General features: G+C 44.0%; 1 protein-coding gene across 3 annotated transcripts; it reads right to left on the bottom strand.

Moving 5' to 3' along the window:
* Window positions 1-1,275: 1,275 nt before the first annotated feature.
* On the bottom strand, window positions 1,276-26,280 carry MRPS24 (mitochondrial ribosomal protein S24). Of its 3 annotated transcripts, none has more exons than XM_085898914.1 (4): window positions 26,107-26,280; window positions 12,916-12,981; window positions 12,698-12,809; window positions 1,276-3,022 (listed from the first exon to the last, which is right to left on the bottom strand). In XM_085898914.1, exons 1-4 carry the CDS (start codon window positions 26,125-26,127, stop codon window positions 2,739-2,741), a joined length of 483 nt encoding a protein of 160 aa, XP_085755040.1. In that variant the 5' UTR covers window positions 26,128-26,280; the 3' UTR covers window positions 1,276-2,738. The 3 variants fall into 3 exon arrangements, with proteins under 3 accessions (XP_085755040.1, XP_085755039.1, XP_085755042.1); XM_085898913.1 differs by having other exon boundaries at window positions 26,011-26,256; XM_085898916.1 differs by lacking the exon at window positions 26,107-26,280 and adding an exon at window positions 16,161-16,261.
* Window positions 26,281-27,634: the final 1,354 nt, after the last annotated feature.

The following is a 27,634-nucleotide window of genomic DNA, read 5'->3' as shown; positions in this document are numbered from 1 at the left end:
TGAATCCAGAGCTTGAAGGACTCATGGTAACTTTCCATGACTTCCTGGGTAGCCTTGACTTGATGCTATTCCCCTAAATGGGGAAAATGCTGAAAAAAACACAACCCCATGTTTATTGATGATTTAAAACGATGAAAATATATTTTTGAATAACCAACCCTTTGTTATTTTCAGATTTGTGGTGGCAGCCACCTAATTTCGGTGAGTGATTCCCAGGCTTATTGAAGAGATTCGACCAAAATACTGTGTTTCCAAGGATTTGTGTGAAAGGTTTGTGCTCCTTTTTGTATGATACAGTGACATGATAGGCATCATTGTTCAAGCAAGATATGGAATCTTGAAGATGAACCCATTCAAGAGCACCATCCACTATGTTCAACCCAGAAACCATTGGCCTTGTGTTGACCACTCCAACTTCACTCTCTGACTAACCCCCTTCATTTTAATTTCCCCAATTTACCTGCCCAGGGTCTAAGCTGTCATTTGCCAAATAGGAATAAACGTTTTTAATTTGGCAAATATTTTTCATTCATAAGTCACCAAAAAGTTAATTCCAAAGCTTATTAAACTTGCACACAAATACCGTTTTCAGGAAACTACGCTGAGTAAAGACTTTTCAAAAACGATTAATGTTTAAGGATGGGTATTTTACAAATAAATTTTTGTTGGGCGAAGGATAACTTGAATTTGAATACAAATTTTAACAACAAATTTGTCGAATTGCATATATATATATATATACACACACACACACATGTCAAGCTTAAACTCTGCCAACCCCACCCCTCCTCACTGTATACAATAAATTGGACCCGAAACTAGTTATACAGTAATACCCCAACTTGCATCTCTCCTCTTACGTTGTTTATTGGCCTTGTGTTGACCACTCCAACTTCACTTCCAAACGTCAGCATTTTATTAATACCGCTACCTGATTTGCATCGCCTCAACACACACACCGCTGACAGAATCCATCCTTTCTCATACCCGTCACCTCAGCCTCCCCCCTCCACCTACCCTATACAAGAACTGCTTTGCATCACGCAAAAAAAAATAAATTGTACTGTAGAGTGGCTAAAAGGCAGTGTAATAGTGTTACCTTGTAAGTAAAATTTGATGATATTAATCGAAAAGATGCTTGTGAACACACGGTTGACGTCTGGTTATTAAGTTTGCCTCTGACTACAGTGCATACCATCTATAAAAATGCCAACATTCATTTCACATTGTGGCTGGCTTGACCGCTTCCAGAAAGGTAAGATTCAAACTCTAAAATACGTTCATTTTTATTTATTTATGTGTATTTGAAAATAACTGGCATTAACCAAAAAAAAAGGGTAATGTAGGTAAAAAGTGAAATGTAATCAGTGAAGTGGTGATGCTAGGAACGCATCGCCCAGTTATTCCATCAATTCTTATGAGAAAAATTGCTTTGATTTACGTTGTTTCAACATTCATCACACTTTTCAGGAACCCATCCCCAACGTAAACCGGGGTCTTACAGTAATTTGAAGACTATCAATATTGCCGGTTGTCACATGCTGTTATAAATTTTACTGCTGTCAAGCAACATATTTTTAGAGTCCAAATACTTTAGCAAATGCAAACTTGTTCAATTTTTTTTTTTTAATCCAAGTGGAATCACCTCAAAGTGGAACCAAAACGCTAATTAATTTTTTTTCTGAAAACCATTGAAAATCATTAATCACGTCTAATTTAAAGGGAAATCTTTTTCTGTTTTTCTATTTCTATTCTTGCCAATCAAAGTGCTGAAACAAAGCCCGAAAGTATCGATTTTCGACGCACCTTGAACCCATCTTGATTCAAATGGTGGCTTACACAGAGAAACATGTTTCGAGCTCAGATTCCGATATAGATTCCACCGTCATTAGCAACTCTGAATGTTCTCAGTCGGTCAAAACTGATCAGTGGGATTTTGAAGAAACTATTAGAGACAAAATTAGTGATGAAAACATTTCCAGGGGGATTTTGGAGCCATATCGTTTCGAGCCTGATGCAAGCGATTCAAGTCAAGATGGTGACAATGGAAGTGTTCGTGAAGATGAAAACGTCGGTCGCATGTTCACTACAGAATGGTATGTTTTGTTTTTCCGTCGAATTGACAATTTATTATGGATTTTGAATTGATTGATAAATCATTTGTACTTATTCAGCAGAAACACAGCATGGACACTTGAATTTGCTGCCATTTGGAAACTGAATTATCCTTGATTTAGTGATTATACAGCTGGGGGAGTGGAAGGAGGCATTTAGGAAGTATGGGCTGAAGATGAGTATTGAGAAGACCGAAATGATGTGGGTCAGGCAGCAGATAAAAGAAATGAATATCATGTTAGAAGGGAAGGCAATCAGACGGGGAAATAGGTTTGAGTATATGGGAGAAACAGTGACCGGGGAATGGTAAGTCAGAGGCGGAGGTGCGGAGGTGGATGAGTCTTTGATAAATGTAAAAAAACAAAAACAGACATAAACATTTCAAACCATTTTGTGATTAGAATGTAGATGGGAATAATTTCTGAAAGATTGCAGGAAAGAAAACTGTCCAGGTAATGAACACAAAACTTTATCCTCTACGTGCACCATTTCACCACATCTGGCCAAGTGTTGCTGTTTTTAGATCACGAGGCAATCGAGACTTGCACAATAGCCATTTAGCTTATGTCTGTACCATTTAACACTCCACCTAACTGTAGCCTCACTCATCCATAGATTTGAGTTCAGATGTACTTGTAAACTGGTTTGTGCTCCACAGTCTGTAGTTCTAGTTTCACTGGACATTTGTATAAATATGAAAGCAGTGTCTCGGTGTATGTTGCAAGAAAGTGATACTTGAATGGTGGAATTCTCCTGATGATGATGGCACAGATGATCAGAATATTTGCTCGACGTTTTATCACCGGTGGTGTGGCCAAGCACCCATGAAATGTGCCGTACATAAAACGGCGAATAAATACGTCTTCCAAGGTACGTTTGGCAGCTCCCTCTTCCCCATCCAGATTGCCTGGAAAGACACAAAGTAGAGTGTATGGCAGAGTGAGTTTCCTTTTTGAAGTGAAGCATCAAAGGAAGAAAAAGAAAAATCTGTACAGCTTGGGTCAAAGGAACATATAGTCTTGACGTCAGAGGGTCCGCTAACTAAGACCGTCTGAGCCTGAGGTCCAAAGACATCCGCGACTGCTGAATCGATGCTTAAAGTCAATGCATTCAATATTTATAACAGTAAACCCTTGTATATCATGCGAGTTGCGTTCCTGGAAAATACCGTGATATTCAAAACCACGATGGTTACAGTTTCTTATGGGAATTAAAGGGGGTTAGGTTCCTCAAATATCGAGGTAGGTGGGTGGCATTCAAAAATAAGTCACAATTTAAATAAACATGCATAATAAATATAAATTGGTTTGTGATTAAATCTCAAGCTGCATTGAAGAAGATTAAACATTCACAAGCAATTAATCAAGCTGGTGTGATGCAGGATGAAGTGTGGCTCAAAAAACGATGGTGATGAAGAGATGAGGGGACGTCTTCTCCTCTTGTGTCAAATGTAATCTGCCGCACGCATGCGTGGACACAGGCTTTTCCTCCTCTGGGACCACCTTCACGGGTGGCGGGTCCCGTTATTGGCCACCCATGGTCTGTGGGCAGCGCCATCTTCAGGGCCATCCCACCCTGTGGGGTGCCCCTCCGAGAATTGTTCCATCCTCAATCAGGCCTCCACAGCTTACTATAAACATCCCAGTCTCCAGTTCCTGACCAAACGGCCCATATTAATATCCATGATAAGCGTGATGCACTTTCCTGGTGCCCAAGTGCCCAAGTCCCCCACCTGGCCTCACTTGTACAGGCAGTATTACACAACACACCCTTAGGCCAAAAAAAAAAAATGTTGCATTGGCGTAACCCGCCCGACCCTAAAAATTCCGCCGACCCTACGTTTTTTTTTTTTTTGTTTTTTTGCTATCGAAAAATTTTGCTGACCCTATTTTATTGCTATTTTTGTTGTTTTGCTATCGTTTTCAAGTATCTTGTTGATTGCGATCGCGATCGCAAAAACCCGGAAGTGTTTCGGACAGAACCCGCCGACAAAAAGGGTGGTACTCGAGCCGGGGGAGATTTTGGGAGGGATTTATTAGGAAAAAAAAAAAAAAGATCCCGACCGACCTACACTATTTTTCAGTGACCCGTTACGCCAATGCAACATTTTTTTTTTTTGGCCTTACCCTATTCTGCTCCATCGATGACAATCACTGCCCCCTCAATCTACATATTACATATGGCTTACCCTTGACAGATTCCTAATGCAGGAGTAAATCTAACCTACTTGAACACAGTCTGCACTATTCTTAAACAATATAGCTATGGATCCCCCCACCACATAACAATATTGTGTGGAACTCAAAGCCCATTATCAGTCTCGCATTATTAATCAGAGGCAGTGACTACGTAAGATTAATATTAATTTTATGGTGCCAACACAGTGGCTCACTGCAGAGAGGTTTGATGGCTTCTCTCTCTTCTGTGAGCCTTTATCTGGGCCTTTGGACAAACAAGACAGGATAGCTTGGAGGTAGCATACTTCCCCTTCAGCTATCCAGTCAAGGTTCGTTTCCTGATATGGCTATAAACTCTCTCCCTATCGAGTGCAGCCTGTGGCTGCTGGTTGCATCAGTGGTTGGGACGCGGCTATGCCGCTGATGCGGTGTCCCCCTTACCAGTACACTGGTGCTCATTTTGCTGACCTCAGGATGACAGGCTGAATCAACCTCCTGGTGTATTTTAATTCAGCGGCCAACGAGGCTTGAACTCAGGACCCTCGGATCCCAAGCCGCCCCGCCAACCACTAAGCCAACACCAGGCTTGGCTATAAACTAAGCCTGGTGCTTCATAAGGAGGGTGTTGGATAAATGAGTATGTTGTTGTTCAGCTGAGTGTAACATCTGCTTGTATTGACCAAATTCAGAGTTTGTGACCTAATCTACAGCAGGCACTGCATCAGCGGCACGGCACATCCCCAGAAATGGAAATCCATAGCGAGGTGTTGCATAGAAAATATGACCTAATCTGCGTCCCTGTCAGCCTTTGTTCCTCCTCAGCCATAAAGTTACAGGCATTCCACTAACCCACGGCTTGCAAACACACTCGAGTCCACAAGTGAAAGCTTTCCATTCCGCCCTCATTTCCTTTTTATGCCTCCGCTGACGAAGTCACTGGAGGAATTATGTTTTCAGGTTGTCCGTCCGTACATTTGTCCATCTGTGCTAATTTTCTGTTTTCTCTGCAACCGCTCATCCGATTGACACAATTTTCACCATCGGTGCAAGAACTGATGTTGAATGTTAAAATGATGCTTATGACGTCACAGGTCACGTGGTGTGGCAGCCATGTTGGGAAAAAAGAGAAACTTTGGACCTCTATCTCCGAAACCGCTCCGTGAAAAAATTGAAACTTGGTACATGGCAAGTACTCCTCATGGGAAATAAGCGATTACACTGAACAACAAATTTCAAAACATTTTTTTTACTGGAGATGTGTAAAGTGATTAAGACTAATTTGGGTACGCTGATTTCAAAAATCATAACCGTTTTGCTGTATCACGTCAGGATTTTCAGGAACAGAAATATTCCCATTGCCTAGAAGTCAGGATTTCAATGAAATTTACATATGTCTTTAACATGTCTATTTCGTACAATTGTTGTTAACTTGTGTTATATTTCTTTCTTTCAGATAAAGATGAGTAGGCGTTCCTGTACCAATCATCCTGACAACTTCTGTTATGTCTGTGGTCGGTATACCAAAAAAGATCAACAGCGAAGTATATCTACAGCAGTGAAAATGAAGGCCGCCTACTTTCACTACTTCGGGTGTAAGGTGGGGGACCAAGAACAGAGCTGGGCACCACACATCTGCTGCACAAGCTGTCACACAACCTTGACTCAGTGGTTGGTGGGCAAGCGCGCGAGCATGCCATTTGCGGTGCCCATGATATGGCGTGAGCCGCAGAATCATCATGATGATTGTTATTTCTGCTGCACAAGCATCGCCGGCTTCAACAAGAAGAATAAAGGTCACATCAAGTACGCTTACTGCGTCTCTGCTCGTAAACCTGTTCCTCATGATGACGAGAACCCCGTTCCAACACCTCCAGCTGATCAGAACATAGCTGTAAGCAGTGGTGAAGAGGATGGTGATGATGAACCTTTTGAACCCGACACTCAAGAATCACACCTTCTGAACCAGGGAGACTTAAATGATCTTGTAAGAGATCTCTCGCTGTCAAAGGCGAAGGCAGAGCTGCTTGGATCAAGGCTGCAGCAGTGGAATCTACTTGAACCTAACACCAAGATATCCTTGTTCAGAGCACGTCACAGAGACATGGCTGAGTTCTTTGAGATGGAAGACACGATGACATTCTGCAGTGACATCAACGGTCTGTTGAAAGAACTTGGGTGTGATCACGATCCTGCAGACTGGCGCCTCTTCATCGACTCGGGGAAGAACAGCTTGAAGGCTGTTTTGCTCCACAATGGCAACGAGAAACCATCAGTCCCACTGGCAGTCAGGCTACACGAAATACATGTGCTTCCTTTGTCTCTGGGATAGCAGAGACGACAAGAATCACTGGACGAAGAAAGATTGGGAAGAGCGAAAAGAGCATGTACCTGGTCGACACAACGTGAAGCATGTCGCCCTTGTCGACCCAGCCAAGGTTTTCCTTCCACCACTCCACATAAAGCTCGGTTTGATGAAAAGTTTTGTACGGGCAATGGATCTGAATGGGCGTGGGTTTTTATACCTCAAGGAAAAGTTTGGCAACACCTTGTCGGAGGCCAAGATCAAGGCTGGTGTCTTTGTTGGACCGCAAATCCGACAGATTATGAAGGACGAAACTTTTCCGACAACTCTAAACCCCAAAGAGCTGGCAGCGTGGAGGAGCTTCAAAGCTGTGACGGACAACTTCTTGGGGAACGAGCGCGCAGACAACTATGAAGAAATAGTGCAGCAGCTGCTGGAGTCCTTCAGGAAACTTGGCTCCAGGATGTCCCTGAAAATCCATTTCCTACACCAGCACCTGAACTTCTTCCCTGACAACTTGGGAGCAGTCTCGGACGAGCACGGCGAGCGATTCCACCAAGAGATTTCACTCATGGAGACGCGTTACCAAGGGCGGCACAACCCGAACATGATGGGCGATTTCTGCTGGTTCCTGCATCGTGAAACTGACACAGAGCAGCACAAACGCAAAGCCAAATGCCTAAAGCATTTTTAATTACATTCTAGTGGAGTTTTTCTGTAATTTCTATAATTTTGAAGCATTCATGATGAAATAAATGAATAAATGAATTTTTGTAAATTTCATTGAAATCCTGACTTCTAGGCAATGGGAATATTTCTGTTACTGAAAATCCTGACGTGATACAGCAAAACGGTTATGATTTTTGAAATCAGCGTACCCAAATTAGTCTAAATCACTTTACACCTCTCCAGTAAAAAAATTTTGTTGTTCAGTGTTATTTTTCATGTCATAGTTGGCTTCATTATGACGTCATAATTGCATACATTGAACATTTTATCCGATCAGTATGAAAATTATTGAGGGTCATCTCGGACTAAATTGTATGTGGGGGGGGGGCAACATTTGATGACGTCATCGGTCACGTAATTCGGCAGCCATATTTTCTTTTCATGTGGGTGGAGGCATCTGGTGATGTCGAAGAGTGCCCTTCTAGTTTCTCCATATTGTGGATTTACCTCCCTGTTGGTTCAATCCCAATCGCACTCTCACTCTCCCACAATTATTCAAGGTCGAAGCAAATGTCTCGATACCCATAATCTTTTGAATGAATAAATAACCTCTTAAAGGCCCTGTCACACCTTGACGATTTAGCCAACGTATGCCTGATGTATGCAAAATTGGGCTAAAACGCCGGCACACGTCGAATACGTTATGGGTAAGTTTGTATACATTAAGAGCACGCTGAAAAACACTGCCATACGTCGTAGTACGCTGGCTTTCATCGTTGTACTTTGCGGTTGTCCTCAAATTTTACGACGTATGACTCACACGTTCCGCTACGCTGGCCATAAGTTGTAGGCACGTTACATGATCGTTGCACACACGTCGAGGCACGTTATGCGATCGTTGACACACGTCGAGGCACGTTACTTGTAAGTTACTCACAAGTCGATACACGTCGAGGTAATGCTTAGCGTACCCAAAACTTATTTCTAACCTATGAGTAATGTGCTTTGAACCTATGTGTAACGTACCTCCAACGCATATTGACGTATTTGATTGACGTCTTCCGGATGACCACAGAACTTAATGAACGTGTTTCTAATTTACAGCTACCGTATAATGGCGTATTGACAGCGTTTAAAAAAAAAAAAAAACAACAATAACTTCCGATATTTCGTCACGTGCCGTAACGTCACGTCTGATTGCCTCTTCAGTTTGCTCATGTCTTATTCTTAGTTCCTCCTCTGTGAATATTTTGTTTGAGGATATTGTCACGTCGACGTCGAAACTTAAAAGCAAATGTCCGAATATATTTTAAAATTCGTGATAAACTTCAAAAAAAAACAAAAGCAACAACAACAACTTCAGATATTTCGTCATGTGCCTTCACGGAGCCAGGGAGAAAAAAAGAAAATGTGCGTTGACGGAGAAAATAAGTTTCGGGTATGCAAAACATTAATTACCTCGACGTGTTTCAACTTATGAGTAACTTACAAGGAACTTGTGTCGACGTGTGTCAACGATCGCATATCGTGCCTACAACTTATTCCCAGCGTAGTGGAACGTGTGAGCCATACGGCGAGTACGTCGTAAAATTTTCAGCATGCTTGAAATTTCACGACGTACTAAACGTACCACGAAATATGACAGCGTACTTCATCGTTTTTCAGCGTGCTCTTAACGTATACACAACTTACCCATACCGTATTCGACGTGTGCCAGCGTTTTAGACACATTTTTCATAGGTCGGCATACGCTGGCTAAATCGTCAAGTTGTGACTGCGATGTTGACACTTCCAATTTCCAGGCGGTTATGATTTAAATCGGCGTGCGGCAGGTTTTTAACAGGCTATACCACGAGTTCGGCGATACGTGCAGCGCGCGCTATGCCCAAGTTAAACTATCGTTGGGCATAGGTTGTGAACTCCGACAACAGGCTCAGCATTCGTTGGTATAAGTTATCTATAAGACAACGAAACGTTCTGTGCCCGTTACTAATATGTTATGCATACGAACAACACGTTATGAATAAGACCAAAACTTAAACATTAAAATTTCAGCGAACGCCAACGTTTTACATACATTTTTATACGTTGCCATTGCTGGCTAAATCGTCAAGGTGTGACAGCGCCTTAAGGGTCTACTTTATATTACGTATACAGGGAAGGCAAGTAAGAAGGTTAACATGAGAAGAGAAAGAACAGTAGGATAGGGGAGGAAAAGGAAAGGGGGTTTAAACTTTAGGTCGGAATAAAGGAAAGGATGCTATTTTGGTATATGAAATATGTAGATGACCCTTTATTATAAATCTTAATCCCTTGTCTGCCAAATTCCTTTAATTTTGCTGTTGGTTTGTTAACCCTGTTATTTAGCGACTCCATTGGACTTGAGAGTTGAATACAAAATAGAATATATCTACAGATTATGGTACATAAGAGAAAGCAAAAGTACCCGTCCCCAGCGACGGGAAAAGTTCAAGTTAATCAATCAATTTAAATTATTTCATGGACTTTAAAAAGGTTCATTGTGTTGCACTCTTGGTTTCACTCAGAGACAAAGCTCTGAATTATTATACCGGTCACCATGGAATGGTGGTGCAACATCAGGCGGCGGAGGTTGAATACGTCTATAAAGTGGGCAGAATGTAATTATTTAAAATTGGTTTACTCCATGAAGCTCTGTATTAAATTTTCTTTCAATCAACATTATCATGCCTGTTCTCCCATCATTTATAAAATGAATGCTGAGCTTTGCCTGTGTGCAGTTTTTCAAACGGCCGTGAAAAGGAGACAGACAGACACATGAACAGACACCACGGTTCATAATATTTACAAGATGAAACAAACAAAACAAAAAAAAACAAAGTTGGCCCTCCCTTAAAATGCAGAGCAAAGTTGGCATCCTCACTTTTGTTTTTGCCGTCTTCCATAGTTGTTTATTGTCAAACTGTTTTTGAGGCTGACAGGAATGTCAGGGGTGTCGTGCTCATTTTATCTTGAGACCTAATTGTTTTTACATGGTATCCCACGGCAGTGATTTTATTACACTGACAGTTTTGTTGTGCACAAGCAAATAGCACCTGTCGCTTTGCTGACGGGAATATTAAGAGAGACAGAGACAGAGAGAAAGATAGAGACAGAGAGGTGGGAGAATGAGGAGGGTGGGGAAGGGAGGGGAGAGTGATGCCTCACCACACATCGCTATACATTCTGGGAGGAAGAGGGTGGGAGGATGGAAAAAGAGGAGAAGGTAATAAGGAGGGGTGTGGGGGAGAGGAGAGAGAGAGGAGGGAGGGAGAGCAACACCTCACCACACTTCGGGATTGGAGGGTGCGAGTGAGAGAAAGAGAGGGGTGGAGGGATTGGGGGGGGAGAAAATGAACGATATGTTATGCTTGACACACACACACACACACACACACACACACACACACACACACACACACACACACACACACACACACACACACACAATGGCTTTCATGCCACCTTTCTCCTTCACAGTGAAGTCTCCTGAGACTACCACTCTTATCTTGTTGACTCAAATTAATCCCATGTTCTTGTGGTGTTGGTCAAGGTGGAAGTTTGGTTCAAGTCTTTCACAAATCAGTTGCCAGGCCTGACATTCGATTGCAGCTAATTAAGTTAGGGGTTTTCAAGGTTCTGACAATAGCTCGCCCATTCTTTCTGAATAACAACATTGGATCTTTAACATCGGCCAATTAATGTGCCAGCAGAAGGGACACCCGCCAACGTCCATCCGAGGGACGGTGCACTTTGTGATGTAACACACACTGCCTGCAAAACACCAATTCGACGGTTTATAGTCGGGTCAACAATCGCTCTAGATAAATCAAAGATAAGTGCGTTAACTCTGCACCATCCCCTCCCAACTAGACGAGGTGTGTTCAAAAAGTATCCAACCTTAATTTTTCGTGCGTAAACAAATGAAGCGAGGGAGTCGTGGTTTGGTGCACGTATGTCGGCGATCCTAATCCGTATGCGTGAATATTTTCCGGCCTGCAGAAGCTGTCAGTCGCCGACAGACCGCCGATGAGTGAGGAAGTGTAAGTGAGCGCCGTTGGATTTCCGTTTTTGTCAAAATGACGGAAAAACTTGAACAACGCTACTGCATCAAATTTTGTGTAAAGCTTGGCGATTCCCAAGTGGAAACGATCCGCAAGATTCAACAGGCCTTCGGGAACGAAGCAACAGGCACCACACAGATAAAAGAGTGGTACAACCGCTTCAAAGATGGTCGCACATCAGTGGAAAGTGAAGCATGTTCTGGTAGGCCCTCAACATCCCGAAATTAGATCATCATTGGCCAAGTGAGGACCCTGCTGATGCAGGATCGTCGAATCACGATCAGAGAACTTGCAGACGAGGCGGGCGTCAGCATTGGATCCGTTCATTCCATTGTGGCTGAGGATTTGGGCTGAAGGAGAATCTCAGCGAAGTTCGTGCCAAAGCTGCTAACGATTGAACAGAAGCAACTCCGTTTGGAGATCGAACAGGACATGCTGGAGACTGTGAACAGCGATCCCAACTTCTTCAACACAGTGATCACTGGCGATGAGACCACGGTGATCCGTCATTTTGTCAAAAACGAAAATCCGACGGTGCTCACTTTCACTTCCTCACTCATCGGCGGTCTGTTGGCGACTGACAACTTCTGTAGGCGGGAAAATATTCACGCATACGGATTAGGATCGTCTACATACGTGCACCAAACCACGCCTCCCGAGCTTCGTTTGTTTACGCACGAAAAATTAAGGTTGGATACTTTTTGAACACACCTCGTATATTATAAAAATGAATGATAACACTTCAGTGCTTTTCATAAAAACATCCCAAAGCACAACAAAAATATTTTATTATCAAGAGAAAAAAAATAAATTAAGATGAGAGAAGGCTTCTTGAAATAATGTTAAGTCTTGGAGACATCGGGAATCCAAAGAACATATCAACAACGTGTGAGAACGAATTCATGGTGTCGCCTGGTGTTGGCTTCACAGTTATGGTGGCTGCACCAAGATCACCAGGTGGGGTTGACTCAGCCTGTCATCCTTCCACGGTCGGCAAAATGAGTACCATTGTTCTGGTAATAGAGGCACTGCATCAGCGGCACACCCACAAAATGATGCAACCATCATTTTGTTGGGGTACGACTATGCCGCTGATGCTATACCCCTATATCAGTACACTGGTACTCATTTCACTGACTTTGGAAGGATTACAGGCTGAGTCCACCCCACCTGGTGTTAATTCAGTGGCCAATGGGGCTTGAACTCAGAACCCTAAGATCCCAAACCAGCCACCCTAACCACTAAGCCAACACCAGGCTTGATATCCAGCTAATACATGGTGACCATGAGATCAGAATGGCCACTGAGCCATGAGGAAAGAGTGATAGAGTGACGAACATAGTAGAACTTACTAGTATGCTGTGATAACCAACCCTTACGATGAGCGATTTGATGCGGAGGGTTAAATTCCTCGTATGTCACCGCCTTGGTTCCCTTGGAAACTCGTACCCGCGCAGCGAAGTGCTACACAAACACAGAAGCGCAGCATTTGACAAATGTTTATCGTGTTATAAATGATCATTTGTGCACTATATTGGTATGTCAATAAATATTAGGGGTGAAGACAAACCTTGGAACAAGCAGCCGAGGTGTGCATACTTCGAAGATGCCAGAGGGAAGATTTCCAGGCCTGAGTCTGTAATGAGGTGTAATCAGAAGGTGAATATTTTCAGAACTATATTACCAGAAATTGTTAGATTTACCAAACAAAGTAAAAAAAAAAAAAAAGACATCATAAGATCATGTTTCATCATATCCAAAACATTATCCCTCCATTTAAAACAAGCTGGAGTATCCAGTGTTGCCCAGGGAAAAAATAGGAATAAGAAAGGGGTAAATCGTGGTGCTTAATATATATCACATTTAATTTGGACACATTTCACATTTCTTTGTCGTTGTCAGCGTTTGTTATCAGTGCTCATGAGGTTGTCACGGAGGTTGTCGTAGTTATCAGCAAGCAAGTTATTTTTGCTCCCGGCGGATAGAGACCAGTCGCTCTGTCTCGATCTTGCAGAAGACATCGACCAGAAACTGCTGAAAGAGTCGTTGCATCTGCAGAATGTGGTTGCCCTCTCTCACTATGAAGTGGTAGCTGTAGTACTGCAGCTGTGTGAGTTTTCGTCCATCCTGTCCAGGAGCAGTCGTGGTCACCAGATGGATGCTGTAGCCATCTGTTCCATATGGGAACACGATGGGATACTGGAGTGCATCATAAGATGCATGCAGCTCACTGATGCCCCATAGCGAAGTCTGAGGACAATGTCTCTGGGTTCTGTTGGCTCATTGTCCATTAGGATGGCGACTTCTGGTGCAGATTGGGCATTGTAGCGGCGTGTGTGCTCTCCTTGCGGTCACTTGTTCTCTCTGATGATGATCTGGCGCTCTTCAGAGTTGCCTCCTTGTGCAAGTACATCTCTTGCAGTCTCGAGCTCACGGACCAGATGGTTATTATCATGAAACCACTTTGTGAGCATCTCAAGGATATGTGGTTTGAGGCTGCTGTGGTTCCTGGCAGACAGCTCCTTGGCGTGCGAGTCCAGGAAGTAGACCTGTAGGAACTTTGGCTGGCCCTCCACAGACGGGAGTACGCTGCCAATGTGGTGGAACTCTTGATCTTGGATCCGGAAGCTCGGGTTCCAGCCCTGGACTTCAGCTTCCTTGTGCCCGAAGCTTGTCATTGCAAAGCAGCCATTATACATCCGAATGTTGTCAAGGAAGTGCTCGCTGAGGGGACCTTCGCCTGAGAGAAGTTCCTTCAGCAAGGGAGGAAGGGCAGGAGAGGGCTCAAGGACGACCTTGCCATCGCTGCAGCACACACCCTTTGTCTCTCCCTTGAACTTGTAAGCAGAGCAGTGGGTGCAGACTTGGTACATTTGGCCAAAGTCTGCATGAGTTGTTGGGTCAGCCGGGTCATACGTGATGCCACCCTGTTGGCATTGTTGTGCTCTTGTGCCCGGGCCAGTGCTCGTGCTTCTGCAGTGTGGTGACGCATTGCCTTAAGTATTGCATCACACTCTTCCTCAGTCTCATTTGCTCGCCGCTGTTGTTGCCGATGAGCCTGATCATTGAGCCTGGCTGATCGCTCCTCTTCACTCTCATTTTGTCGCTGCTGCTGTTGCCGCTGTGCCTTTTCATTTAGCCTGACATCTTGCTCCTCTTCAGTCTCCTGGTGTCTCTTAGTGCGTTTTCGCTTAGCTGCAGCTGCCTTGGAGCTCTTCATTTTTCAGGGCATCTAAAATCAGAAAGTCAAATTTTTCATCAAAATCTTTGTAATCGTCCATTGGTCTGTCCATCCACTGGTCTGTCTTTATCTTATTTTGATCAGGTTGTGAATTAAAAAAAGTTGTGACACGGAAAATCAACCAATTGCAGCAGAAAAATTGAAACGGCCAAAAAAAGTTGACAATTTTTTTTTCCGTTTTTTTAACATCTAAAGTGTTCTGTCGTACCTGTGAGATGTGCCGATTCCGAATATGCCTTTAGTTTTCCTCTGGGACGTGTAGTTCTCGAGTTGTAAGAGGACAAAAACATACACTACTACTTTATATATTTCGGTGGTTTGAAGCAAAGTTTGTTTTATGATTGAATGAGTGAGAAAGTGAATGTATCTGCTTCTTATCTTAAAGAACAAAGCAGAATTGTTGCCTCAATTTATGGTTGACGATTCTCACATCTCTGTTCTTTACACCGCAGTGCGGTGGACAAGAAGACGAAGCTTTGAACAATGCAGAGCCGTGGCAGGGTATGTAGATTGCAGTAGATCTGTGAATCTATATTAAAGCAGATTTGCATGCGGACTCACACACACAAGCCCAATGACACAGGCTGCTTACAATAGACTCCTGTCTCTTTGTTAATGAGTGAGGCTAACTAGGTTTATCATCATCAACATCATCATGTACCATGTCCTATGCAAGGCATTGGTACTGCTGAAGCGGTTCCTCGGCTACAATCCCGGTCGAGTCGCAACTCCGACTCTGGAGGTCAGGAATGACTATGGAATTTGGCCATGGTGCCGGTAATAGCTCGCCTACTCTTTGTGATGGACACCGTGAGATCTTTAACATCCACTAACGAATGTCGGTAGACGGGACGCCCGTTTAACGTCCATCCGAGGGTTGGCGCACACATTGATGAATCACCGTGCCTGTGAAAAGCCAGGATGACCGTTTCTCGCTGGGTTGGGATTCGAACCCAAGCTAGACAGCTTAGAGGCGAATGTGTGTATCTCTAGGCCATCCTGCCAGTCCATTCTATGTGTGATTTCCTCACATTCAGTCAGTCTATGTGTGGTTCAATACTGACGTGGATTATTTATTGTGCAACATGTAAAAATAATTGTTCCATCATTAAATTTTGTGCTTTCTTGTGAGGAGTAAGTTATATCGAAAGTGAGATAAAATTTACCAGACTTGGCGCAGGAATAGTTAGACTGGGTTAGAGCATCCACTCTGAGTTTCCGACTCCCGTTATTCTCAGGTTTTCCATCTGTCTTTATGTCTGTCTGTTTGTTTGTATGTAATGGACAGCTCTGGAGGCCAGAGGAATCAACCAATTTTGATGAAACTTGACAGGTAGGTTCATACCAGGATCTATTTCTATGCTTTTGAGCACCATTGCTATGGACGCCACCGTTGCCTAGCAACGGGACTTTGAAATTTTAAAAAAAATCCAAAAAAATGTTTGAAAATCAAAAATCGGCTTCCGCGCTTTTATGCGCACTATAATCAACCTCTTTGTCAAAAAATTTCAGCCTTATCCGTCAAAACTGTATGACAAGTATGCAATTATATAGCGACCACCCATGTCGCCTACCGGCTTGTGGTAATATTATCGTGTCCAAATCAGTCAACACCGATGCCGGATGGATGAGCGAAGTGGAAATTTACTCCCTGGAACAACATTCTGAATTATGGCAGACAACGTGCGCGCGGGTTCTGAGGAGAGACACGAGAAAGTTAGCTTTTGTAAAACCAACGGGTTCATATCCTGGAACCCAAACAACCAGGGGAAGATTGACCCGCCAAAAGGAATACAATGGCGGGTTGGGGGGAAGGAAGGGAACGCAAATAATAAAAAAGTACATACAACGAGGATAAAGATGAATCTAAAGAGACGAAAGCGCCTCACTCCAGACTCTGTCATAAATGGGAAAAGGGAACAAAAACTGGGAGGCTCAGCTCTGGCGGCAGTGGGGACGAGGAGGTGATGAGCAGGACGATGAAGAGTACGAAGATACACAAGCAGATCGATGAACGGGGCAAGGCAGATGTAAGGGAGACGAAGCAGCCGGCAGACAAAATGGCACAGGGCGGAGACAACAGGCAGAGGCAGGCAGCACGACTTCCTCTCCTCAGACTCGATTCCCCTCAATTTTGTTCTCCACAGAACTCCACCTCTTTCTCTCTTTTCCTCAAACAAAACTGTCGCGTTCTCTTCAGACTTCCCCTCCCTCTTCTCCCCGGGAAATGCTCCGCCCCATGAAGGTGTTCCATAGCTCTGCCCCTTGGGAGGTGACATCTGTTCCTCCCCTCACTCTCGATGCCATCCAAACTCTGCCTCCTTTTTCTCTCTCATGCCAAATTTCCTCGCACCCCCCGGTAGAGGTTGATAGAGGTTTTACACACAATTTCCTTGCCATAATCACAAACTAATTATTACCACACACCACCCCCTGTATGGCGCACATTCAAACAAGACAATTCTTAAGCTAACATGTCCCTATTTATTGCATCAAGATTGGCCAACTACTCGTACACAGACCATGCTATTCCATACATTCCTATCTGCTTTATGGCGATATCTTACCACCCCCACAAACTTAACAACATGTTAAATTGTGCACATCTTACCTGGTGTGTGTGTGTGTGTGTGTGTGTGTGTGTGTGTGTGTGTGTGTGTGTGTGTGTGTGTGTGTGTGTGTGTGTGTGTGTGTGTGTGTGTGTGTGTGTGTGTGTGTGTGTGTGTGTGTGTGTGTGTGTGTGTGTGTGTGACCGCTGTTTCTCGACAACCACTGTTCCGATCTAATTGAAACTTGCCAGGTATATTTCTGGGGACCTGAGGATGTGCCTTTTCAAGGTTTGATATTAATCGGACAAGAGCTTCCCAAGTTATGGCCATTTATTTACCAACCAATGACAAGACACATTGCTGCGTGGGCGTGGCCGATGGGGAAGAGATCCTCAGCCGCGTTCCCCATTACGGGTTACAACGTACGGACTTCCGGATAGTGATGACTTCCTGTATTCTAATAATTTCTCCTGTGCATTTATAGATAAACACAATGCCCCAATCCAGTCGTTGTTTACGAGAGTGAAGGAACGGCCTGTGTGGTTGTTTGAAAGTTTTTTTTTTTTTTTTTTTTTTTTTTTTTTTGGATTTGCACGTACGGGCATGTACTAGTGTATATATATATATATATATATATATATATATATATATATATATATATATATATATATATATATATATACATACAACACGTCCACCAACAAACACGACCACTCCACTCAGCTCTGGATCAAACTTGTTCTAATATTCAAATGGTTATTTAGAAACGTTTTTTTTTTTAACGGTTATCCTCATCTCCGAGCAACCACTGAAATGGGTTTAAATAGTTTCCATGTGTATTTTTAATCATGTATTAATATAAATATCTCATCAGTAATATTTTTATGATTCGTATTCTATTTCACAAATTCTATTTGGTGTCATTTTATGATCTTGAAAAAAACTTGTTTTAATCTGATAACTGTAGCTCCCTGTGTTAACATACATCTGACTCGTTTTAATATATCGATAAGATCAGTGCTGTGTGTGGTTGCTAGCACAGTCCTCGTTATTACACCTGCAATTGTACCATCGAATAGCTTCTTCGGAATACTGCTGTTGAAGAAAGGTATTCGTACAATGTGGAATGGAAAAACATCTTGTTTATCAAATAATTTGGTGTGAAATTTATTATTATTGATGTCGATTTGTAATTCTAAAAAAGAAACTGAAGTGTGAGTTTTGCTTTCCTTTTTCAATTTGAGTTCTTTTGGATATTTATCATGATGAAGCTGATCAAATACAAACTCATCATCAATTAATCTAAAGATGTTTCCACATGTTTCTGGGATGGTTCCCTCTTGAGGATGGCTTGCACAAGCTCAAGCCAAACACCTTTGGTGAACCACGCCGTACTGCTCCGCACCTGAGGGAAGTGCCACGCAGCTCCCAAGGCGTCATCCAGGCCAAAAAGTACCACGGCATGCAGGTGTGTTCCTCAATAACAGGAGGGGTGTGAAAAACTGGAAATCCGTGGGACTTGTGGCCCGCTATGCCTTTTCTGAATGTTTTATCCACCTTTCAGTTGTTGTCACACACAAAATGTACACAAGACGTATCCATCCATCCATTAGGACCATACTCTGTGCAGAGCGTTGGTGCCGCCGAAGCAGTCTCCTTGGCTATTGGGAACAATCCTGGACGGGTCACCACTCCGACACAGTATACCAGCATGCTGGCACTCATTTTGCCGACCTCGGAAGGATGACAGGCAGAGTCAACCCCACCTGGTGTTAATTCAACAGCTGAGCGGGATTTGAACTCAGGACCCTAGGATCCCAAGCCCACTACCTTAACCATTAAGCCAACACCAGGCATATACAAGATGTATGCAGTGTGGTAATTTAAACAGGAATCACAAGAGGGTTCCCAACATTGACATCAGCTGAAAACTACAGCGAAGTCGATGGCATGCCATCTTAAATCTCCATGAGAGCCTGGTGTTGGCTCAGTGGTTAGGCTGGCGGCTTGGGATCTGAGGGTCCTGAGTTTGAGCCCCGTCGGCCGCTGAATTAATACACCAGGGGGTTGACTCAGCCTGTCATCCTTCTGAGGTCAGCGAAATGAGTACCAGTTCCAGTGTCAGAGATGCCAACTTTTGGAAATCAGAATTAGGGAGGATTTTCAACCGACACCAAATAATGTGCGCGAAGCGCACATCTCGAGCGCGGAGCGCTCGACCCTTGCGGCGGGGTCCAGGGCCCGCCTTAGGGCCCTGGAAGCTCTGGGGTTCTAGACGCTCTCTAGTGCCCTCTGAGCCCTATTTTGGAGCATTTAACATGTTAAGAATTCCCACTTTTTGAACAAAAAAAGGGGAAAATTGTGCACTTTTTAATGTTACATGTATGTTAATATTAGTAAGTTAGGGGACAATCAAAGATTAACAAAAAGCACAAAAGAAGCAATATTTTTCTTACCTTACTGGCTGGTACTACTGCTGCTTGCTTTTTCCATGGCAGCTTTGCTGAGTGACAGCTGTGTGGCTCTTTTAGCCCTTCTGATTATGTCTTTGCTGTATTCTCTCTGGTAGCAAGGGGTGTTATGAGCTAGTTTTTCAATAAAGAGAGCTTCCAGGGTTTTGACACTCAAATTGGGACGAAATTCAGTATGATTCTTCCGTACAAGACTGAGTGCCCGCTCACATGATGCATTCGAATGAGGAATGACCAAGATTCCCTTCATCACTTTGCTCAAATTAGGATACTTCTTGGCACCAGTGCAGGGATCTGTGAGCTGTGAAATCCGATGCCACTGCTCATCCACTCTCACTGTCTCAGTAGCAATTGTAGCTATGGAGGCGTCTGCCTGGTAGTGAGCTTAATTCACTCTCAAGACTGTCTATGTCACTATCACCGCCACTGAACAGACAGGGGAATTTCTTGATGAAAAACTCCACACAGTCAAACCCCACTTCTTGGTGTAGCTTAACATCCAGCACCTGAGCATGCTTGGCTAATTCATCATCTAGCGGCCAGGTTTTGAAGATGTAATTGCAGGCTTTCACATAATATGAGCGAACTGCACTGAAGAAACCTTGGATGTCTGACTCACTCAGAGTGAAGGTGGATTTCTTGAGACTCCTTTGTTCCCCTTATATACAGTTTGGCATCGTTCCCAATCATGAGGTCCTCATCATTCTTCTGATGATTTCTGTCAGAGAAGGGTACATTTACCAGAGCAACCGATGACACCGATGGTTTCAAAACCATACGAAGATATCTTTCAGAAGACCATTCAATTCTCCGTGCAGGAGATGAATACAGGGTTCGTCTCTTTGGAGCAGAAGATTCCCCTTCTCAAAAAGCTTGTTAGCATATCGAAGGAAGAAACAATAGAGTTTTGTTTGTGGAGACAAGAACATCCTGTTCACACGTTTTTCTCTAGATTCCTGCACAGTGTTTGAGGAAGATGCGCTTTTAGTTGTAGAACTCGTAGTACACTTAGCCGCAGGGCGATCACACTTGCGTTTACTGCCAGCAGAAGAGGTCAGACTCGTAGTACCAGATCCAATTTTACGTTTGAGGAGAGAGCTTGAGGTAGGTGCAGCCAAGGAAGAAGACCTCTGATTCGAAGGTTTTGCTGAGCTTCTATCAAGTGATTTGGCAAAAGCAGAACTTAACTTGGGTCCTTATTTGCCTGTAGATGGGACTATCACAGTCTTTCTCGACTCTGAAGGAATCTGCTTTGTAGATGAACGTGATGAAGGGCCGGTGATGCTACCTGCTCTCAGCATTGGTTTTGGTGCTGTCCCTGCTGTCTTCTTCGCAGCAGATACTGCAGTGGTAGTGGTGAATGCTGCTCCACGAGTGCTTGATCTCTGCAGTGCCAGTACTGGCAGTAGATACAGTGCCGTCCTTCTTGCTCGTTGTTAGAGTCTTGGCTACAGTTGGTTGCATTTTTCTTCGTACTTCTTCTTTGAAGAAGAGGCGAAGTGGCTCCCCACTGTTCAATCAGCCTGTCTAGGCACTGACCAAGGGACAGCCACCTTGTTGCGACATGCTTCAGAATCTTGTGTGTCGGGGCATCACAGAGTTCTTGCAGTGCTTTCACTCCTTTGACGCATTTACTACTTTTGTCCAAGTAGTAGTAAATATCGATGAGAAAGTCATCTAATTCAATGGGTAAGGCCTGAGCCGCCTTCTTGGCCGTATTGTGCATCATATGGCAAGGGCATCCTATGATGTTGCACTCTGGATTTTGTTTGTGGATATAAGTAGCTACCTTTGTGCTTGCCCACCATGACAGAGGCATTATCAGCACAAAAGGAAACACAATTTCCCCACGGAATTTTCTCCTGTCACTGAACTCATGATCAAGCAGTTTGAAAATGTTTTCTCCAGTGGAATCTTGTTTTGCACGCAGGCAAACTTAGCAAACCTTGCTTCACAATCCCAGCACTGTTGTCATAGTACGAAATCAGGACAGGATATAGCTGGGCCTCACCACTGTCATTGCTACCTGCCTGCAGCTAGGCTAAATGGAGCTAGTCTAGCAATATCGGCAATAGATGAAGCAGTAACATTTGACAACTCACCAATTACACTGGTCAACAACAAATTTGTTGTCTGCATTTTTAAGCTGATTTAGACGAATCTGATGCGCTGAATCCAAAACTCACATTAGTTTTGTTCAATCAGGTCAAGTTTTTGAGATATGGCCACATGTCGTTTTTTACATTTTTGTTCACATGTACGCATGTGTGGAGCATTTTAGAAGAAGTTGGTGGGGTAAAATGTCATGTCAAATAATTGTTTTAATTGGAAATAATTATTTTAATGACAAGAAGTATTCAGGTACGATAGTTCTCGGTGATTATGTCGAAAAGGGATCAGTTTGAAGTCATAAACCTCAAAATCTTCCAAAAATTGGTGAGGCAAAGCATAAAGTTCGTGGATCAAAACTAAAGTTAATGGGGCAGATTTTGTAATAATGTGATACAAAAAAGTTGTATTTCTTGAAATAACGAACTCTGAAGAATGTACAATACCCTACATGCGCCAATTTATGACATGCGCTTCTGCTCAAGCTTGGAGTGCCACAGTACGAACCCAAAGATTGAGACTGTTCATTGACAGCAGCAAGCGATCACTGAAATGTGTTCTGCTACACAACGGCAACCAGTTTGCCTCTGTACCCATCGCTCACTCGACTACACTGAAGGAGAAGTATGAAGCGGTGAAGTACGTGCTGGAGAAAATTGGTTATGATCAGCATAAGTGGTTTATTTGTGTTGACCTGAAGATGGTGAACTTTGTTGGGACAACAGTCTGGCTTCACCAAGTACCCATGTTTTCTGTGCATGTGGGATAGTAGGGACCGTGCTCAGCATTACACGAAGAAGGACTGGCCTGTGCGGAGGAATTGGTGCCATGCAAAGAAAGAAACGTCATCACCACCCTCTGGTGGACAGAGACAGAATACTCTTCCCACCGCTGCACATCAAGCTCGGCTTAATCAAGCAGTTCACCAAGGCTCTGGACAAAGATGGTGACTGCTTCACTTACTTGTGCCAGGCTTTTCCAGGATTGACCATGGAGAAGTTGAAAGTTGGCATCTTTGATGGTTCTCAGATCCGTCAGCTCATCAGAGATCCAGAGTTCAAAAACTCAATGAACGGTGGAACTGGAAGCGGGAAGACATTTGTTTTGGTAGTGAAGAACTTTCTTGGCAACATTAAGGCCAGAAACTACGCAGAACTTGTCAACAACATGCTGACTGCTTTCAGAAACCTGGGTTGCAACATGAGCATCAAGATGCATTACCTATTTTCACATATGAACCGGTTTCCTGAGAACCTGGGTTCAATGAGTGACGAGCAGGGGGAGAGATTCCATCAGGACATGAAGGAGATGGAGACCAGGTATCAGGGTCGCTGGGATGCAGTCATGATGGCTGACTACTGTTGGAATCTGAAGAGAGACCTCCCTGCCGCTGAACATTCCACCAGTTCAAGAAACGGAAGTTCAAGCCCTGAAGTTTGAACAGTGGTGACGCAACATGCAATTTACTTGTACTTACCTTTATCAATGCCCACCATTCAGATGACAGTAATCGATGTTTCTATCATGTAATCAATAAATGTTGTTGGCAAAACATTTTTTTTTCTTAAAAACATGTTTAGGATGATATGTGTTGACAAAAATCAGCTGATAATGCCACAAAAATGTAATTGATTTTGTCACAAGATCTGATTTTTTCAAATCAACTTAGCACAAAAACCTGACCTGATGGAGAGAAACGGATGCCATTTCCTGATTCAGCAGTGCCAGAATACCCTAATTCACTTGTAGAAATCTAGACAACATTCAGAAAGTAAAAAATTGTTCACCAGTGTTCTTTTTTTCTTCTTTGTTCTTGTTCTTTTTTTTTGTTGTTCTTTTTTTTTTCTTGCTTTTTGTTCTTGTTTTTTTTTTTTTGTTTTTTTTTGTTCTTGCACATCTTGCACATCTTGCAAGTTTTTGTTCTTGCACATCCATACTTTGAAGCAACTTTTGAATCTGGAAACATCTTTTGAAATAGAGGTCCAGCATGATCTGAGACTGATATGGGCAAGTTATGTTCCACAATAAATCCACTAAAGAGAAGTTCCGCTCGGGTAACATCCTCTTCCTCGCTTGTCCCTTGTTTGGTGAAATCATTCAGAAGTGTACCGGTACTCGTGCTCGAAGATCTCTCCTTTGCAATGTCTGTGTGCCGTTTGCTTCCAACGTGCTTCCGAATATCATCGCGACCTCCGTGCCCAACTGAAATATCAACGCTGCATACTGTACAATACGCATGATGAATTCCTCTTTCAGACTTTCGAATACACGGGTATTGGAGACTGTATTCGGTCTTGTACTCTGAGACCATTTCTTGGTCTTCGTAGTTTCTTTTCTGCCATTTCGTAATCAACATCGAGGGCTTGAAGCATCGGTAACTTCGAAGTCGATGTTCCACAGCTGCAGCGCGACTCGTAAAACTCTAGCTGCTGTTAAATTAAACACCGCACGGTGGTCGCGACCGCCGGGCTGGTACGGGGCCCAGCTGCATGCAGTGAGCGTATCGCATGCATATACACTGTGCATACATACCGCATGCACTGTATTGCACACATACCGCATGCACTAAATCTCAGTGCATGATCGCATAAGCGAGATCCAGACCCAATGTTTCGCTGCTCCTCATTTGAATTTGCAATTTTTTACGTACAATTTGGTAGCAGCGAACGTTATGGAGTTACCACATGCTATACGTAGCAGACGATGCTTTTCATTCAATTCTCATACTAGTACATTCTGATTAGTGAACAGTGCAAAAATATCAAAATTTCGGGAGGATAAGGATAGTGATCGTAAGGGCGGGAGTTTGGGTGAATTTTCGGAATCCTCCCGATGAAATCGGGAGGGTTGGCATTGCTGCAGTGTGTGTACTGGTAGAGGGGCACTGCATCAGCGACATAGTCGCGCCTCAAGAAATGATAGCTACCCCGGCAGCTAAGCTGCCATACGACCACCACAAATTTCCATGCTTCCCATTTAAAGCAAAGCCGAAAGATAGCAAAAAGTTCCACCAGGAATAACCCAATATCAAACTTTGTTTAATTTTCTTTTTGACCCCTGTGACCCCCAAGTCCCCACCCACTGGGGCAGGAACTGGGGGTCAAATCCCCCAAAAAATCTCATTACATATTTCATGCGTCCTTGAATGTTGATTGCATATCCAAAATTGCAATAAAAATGGTTTTAAAATGTCCCTGGAATTGCATTGTTTGGGGTTTGATCCCAACCGAGGGGGTGGAGTCAAATTAATGCTGCCCTTGCATCTTCTTGCCACATGGTGATCATAACTACCCAGTTTGGTGAATTTAGGACATAGCATCTCTCTATTGAGTGCAGCCTGTGGCTGCTGGTTGCATTACATCATTGGGACGCGGCTATGCCGCTGCTGCAGTGTCCCCCTTACCAGTATACTGGTACTCATTTTTCCGACCTCAGAAGGATGACAGGCTGAGTCAACCTCCTGGCGTATTCATTCAGCGGCCCAACGGGGCTCGAACTCAGGACCCGAGGATCCCAAGCCGCCACCCGAACCACTGAGCCAACACCAGGCTTCAGGAGATAGCTTAACGGACGGACGGACGGACAGACTACAATAGCCCCCTTTTTTTAAAAGGGTGGGGATAAAAAGTGTTTTTGATCCATATCTATAGACTTATAGAGAATGCATTCAGTGTACACATACAAGGTGTGGGGTGGTGATGTCTGGGGAAGAAAGGAGATGTCGAGTTGGGAGGGAATCCACTGTATAAACAAAGCTGTGTAACCCGAGTTTAAAAACATCAAAACATAAACTGCCTCGCATGCAGCGCCATCAATGTGCAGTATGTGCGGCTCCACCGGAAGTGCGTTCTAACCGGAAGTTGCGTTCTAACCGGAAGTGCGTTCTAACCGGAAGTGCGTTCTAACCGGAAGTGCGTTCTAACCGGAAGTGCGTTCTAACCGGAAGTGCATTCAGACCGGAAGTTGCGTTCTAACCGGAAGTTGCGTCTGCCAACGATGGTTATTACTGGTGAACGTTAAAATGATCCCACGGTGCCTTTCACGAAGAGTCGGCGAGTTATCGCCGGCACCCTGAACGAATTACCAAATGATTACCCAAACCGAACTGCGGCTCTGAGGGACGATGCAACCAGCAGCCACATTGCTGCACACCGATGAATGAACGTGGAGGGAAGGGACTGGAGGTATCCGTGGGGTGCGAGTCGCACGTCGGACGGTCCGAAATGTTCACCGGTTTTGCGTGAAGCACGAGTATACGTCACTGTAAGAAAGCATGTAGAGTATTTACAACGTACGGTACAAGGTTGATGTACGAGCGTAATAATCGGCGAATTCACGATTTCATGACACGTCGGTGGACTTCCGCAAGATGTCGAGCGCCCTTGGTTTACCTTCACGAGCGAACCTGCCATGGCTGTTACTCCTTCGAGCAGATCACGTTTCGCGTCTCACTTTATGGCCGTTGCTCGTTAATTACTCGGCCCGACGACGATGACCCGATGTACACTCCGCCCAGGCCGCCATTTAATAAATAAATAAAAAGGTCGCATCACAAACGGAAGGACAATACGAGGGTTGTTGTTGTTGTTGTTGTTTTAAGGTAACATAATCCACCGAACGTTCTCAACTCAAAGTCTACCGGAGAGATTTTTAATCGTCTTTTGACCCATATTACCCTCGGGAAAAATTAAGGACGTTTGATGTAAATCCCTTCTCGAGTTTCTCACAACGCAGGTCACGTGCTGTACAGTGCACGAGGAAGTTTTGTTGCTATGGCGACGGCGCAAATCACACTGACAGATATCATGACGTCATTGCAGACGTTGTGGAGTTATAGATTACAGACGTCCCGATTTGTGGCATTTATCTGACTTGACTTAGGAGCGAATTTATTTATTAGGTTATTAAAAGTAACTTTAAAAATCTCCAAACGTTCGTTCTGTACCGGAATGAAATGATGGAATGTAAATGTAATCCAAAAAAAGGAGTGTTAATACCTTCAGTAAACGAGAGGGTTCATAGACCATCCCATCCCTCCAGACGACGGGGCAATAGTCCCAGTGCATGGCGAGCTCGATCAACCTGGATTGGTTGCCCCACCAGTAGCTCCACCAGGTCTACCAGGTCTTGGCCTGGTGGAGCCACTGGCGGGGAAACCACTCGAGGGTTCAGTCGTGGGTCGTACTCTGGTAAAAACTGACGGGCCTGTTGTGGATTTCAGGATAATTCATGTCAGCACGGAACCACGCACGATAGGGATGGGACACAAAGGTGGCTGACTGCACCTCCTGGCCCCAGTTATTGTTCTTGATCAGTGTTTGGTAGTTAGGTTAGTCTTTTGGGACTGTCACTGGTAACATGTAACCCAGCGCTACCCACACAAGGTCAGGTTGTTGGCGATTAACCGGACACCCCTCACTGGCTTTGCTCGTGGGGAGGGTAAGTGTGACACCCCGCCAGGACTAAAAACAACACCTGGCAAACGGTGGATGAGCTCCCTTCGGGAGCCAATGGTCATCCAGTATGGAGATGGTGTCTCCTAAAACACCCATTGGGGGTACAAAAAATTATTTTTCCACCTGGCCTATAGTTACCTCCCTCCTGCACAGTGGTCCTGTGAAGAGGTTTCCTTGTTTCAGGACTAGGTCCACCTTGGCTATCGTTACCCTCTCCTGCACAATGGTCCTGTGAAGAGGTTTCCTTTTTTCAGGACTAGGTCCACCTTGGCTATCGTTACCCCCTCCTGCACAGTGGTCCTGTGAAGAGGTTTCCTTGTTTCAGGACTGGGTTCCACCTGTCCTATAGTTACCCCCCTCCTGCACAATGGTCCTGTGAAGAGGTTTCCTTGTTTCAGGACTGGGTTCCACCTGTCCTATAGTTACCCCCCTCCTGCACAGTGGTCCTGTGAAGAGGTTTCCT

The sequence above is a fragment of the Eptatretus burgeri genome, chromosome 10 (genome assembly GCF_056783735.1).
Source record: "Eptatretus burgeri isolate ZD-2024b chromosome 10, Ebu_testis_v1, whole genome shotgun sequence".
In the NCBI taxonomy this organism is placed as follows: Eukaryota; Metazoa; Chordata; class Myxini; order Myxiniformes; family Myxinidae; genus Eptatretus; species Eptatretus burgeri.
Note: the sequence above shows the minus strand (reverse complement) of the source record. Positions and strands in the feature narration are given on the sequence as shown.

What these genes read in the sequence shown, in the direction of transcription:
- MRPS24 (XM_085898913.1), bottom strand. Translation starts at nt 26,127, where the DNA reads ATGGCAGGTTCGCTCGTGAAGGTAAACCAAGGGCGCTCGACATCTTGC. An exon ending in TCGTACATCAACCTTGTACC is followed by an intron (nt 12,982 to 26,010) that starts GTACGTTGTAAA and finishes ACCTCATTACAG; the next exon opens with ACTCAGGCCTGGAAATCTTC. An exon ending in TTGGTTATCACAGCATACTA is followed by an intron (nt 3,023 to 12,697) that starts GTAAGTTCTACT and finishes GTGTCTTTCCAG; the next exon opens with GCAATCTGGATGGGGAAGAG.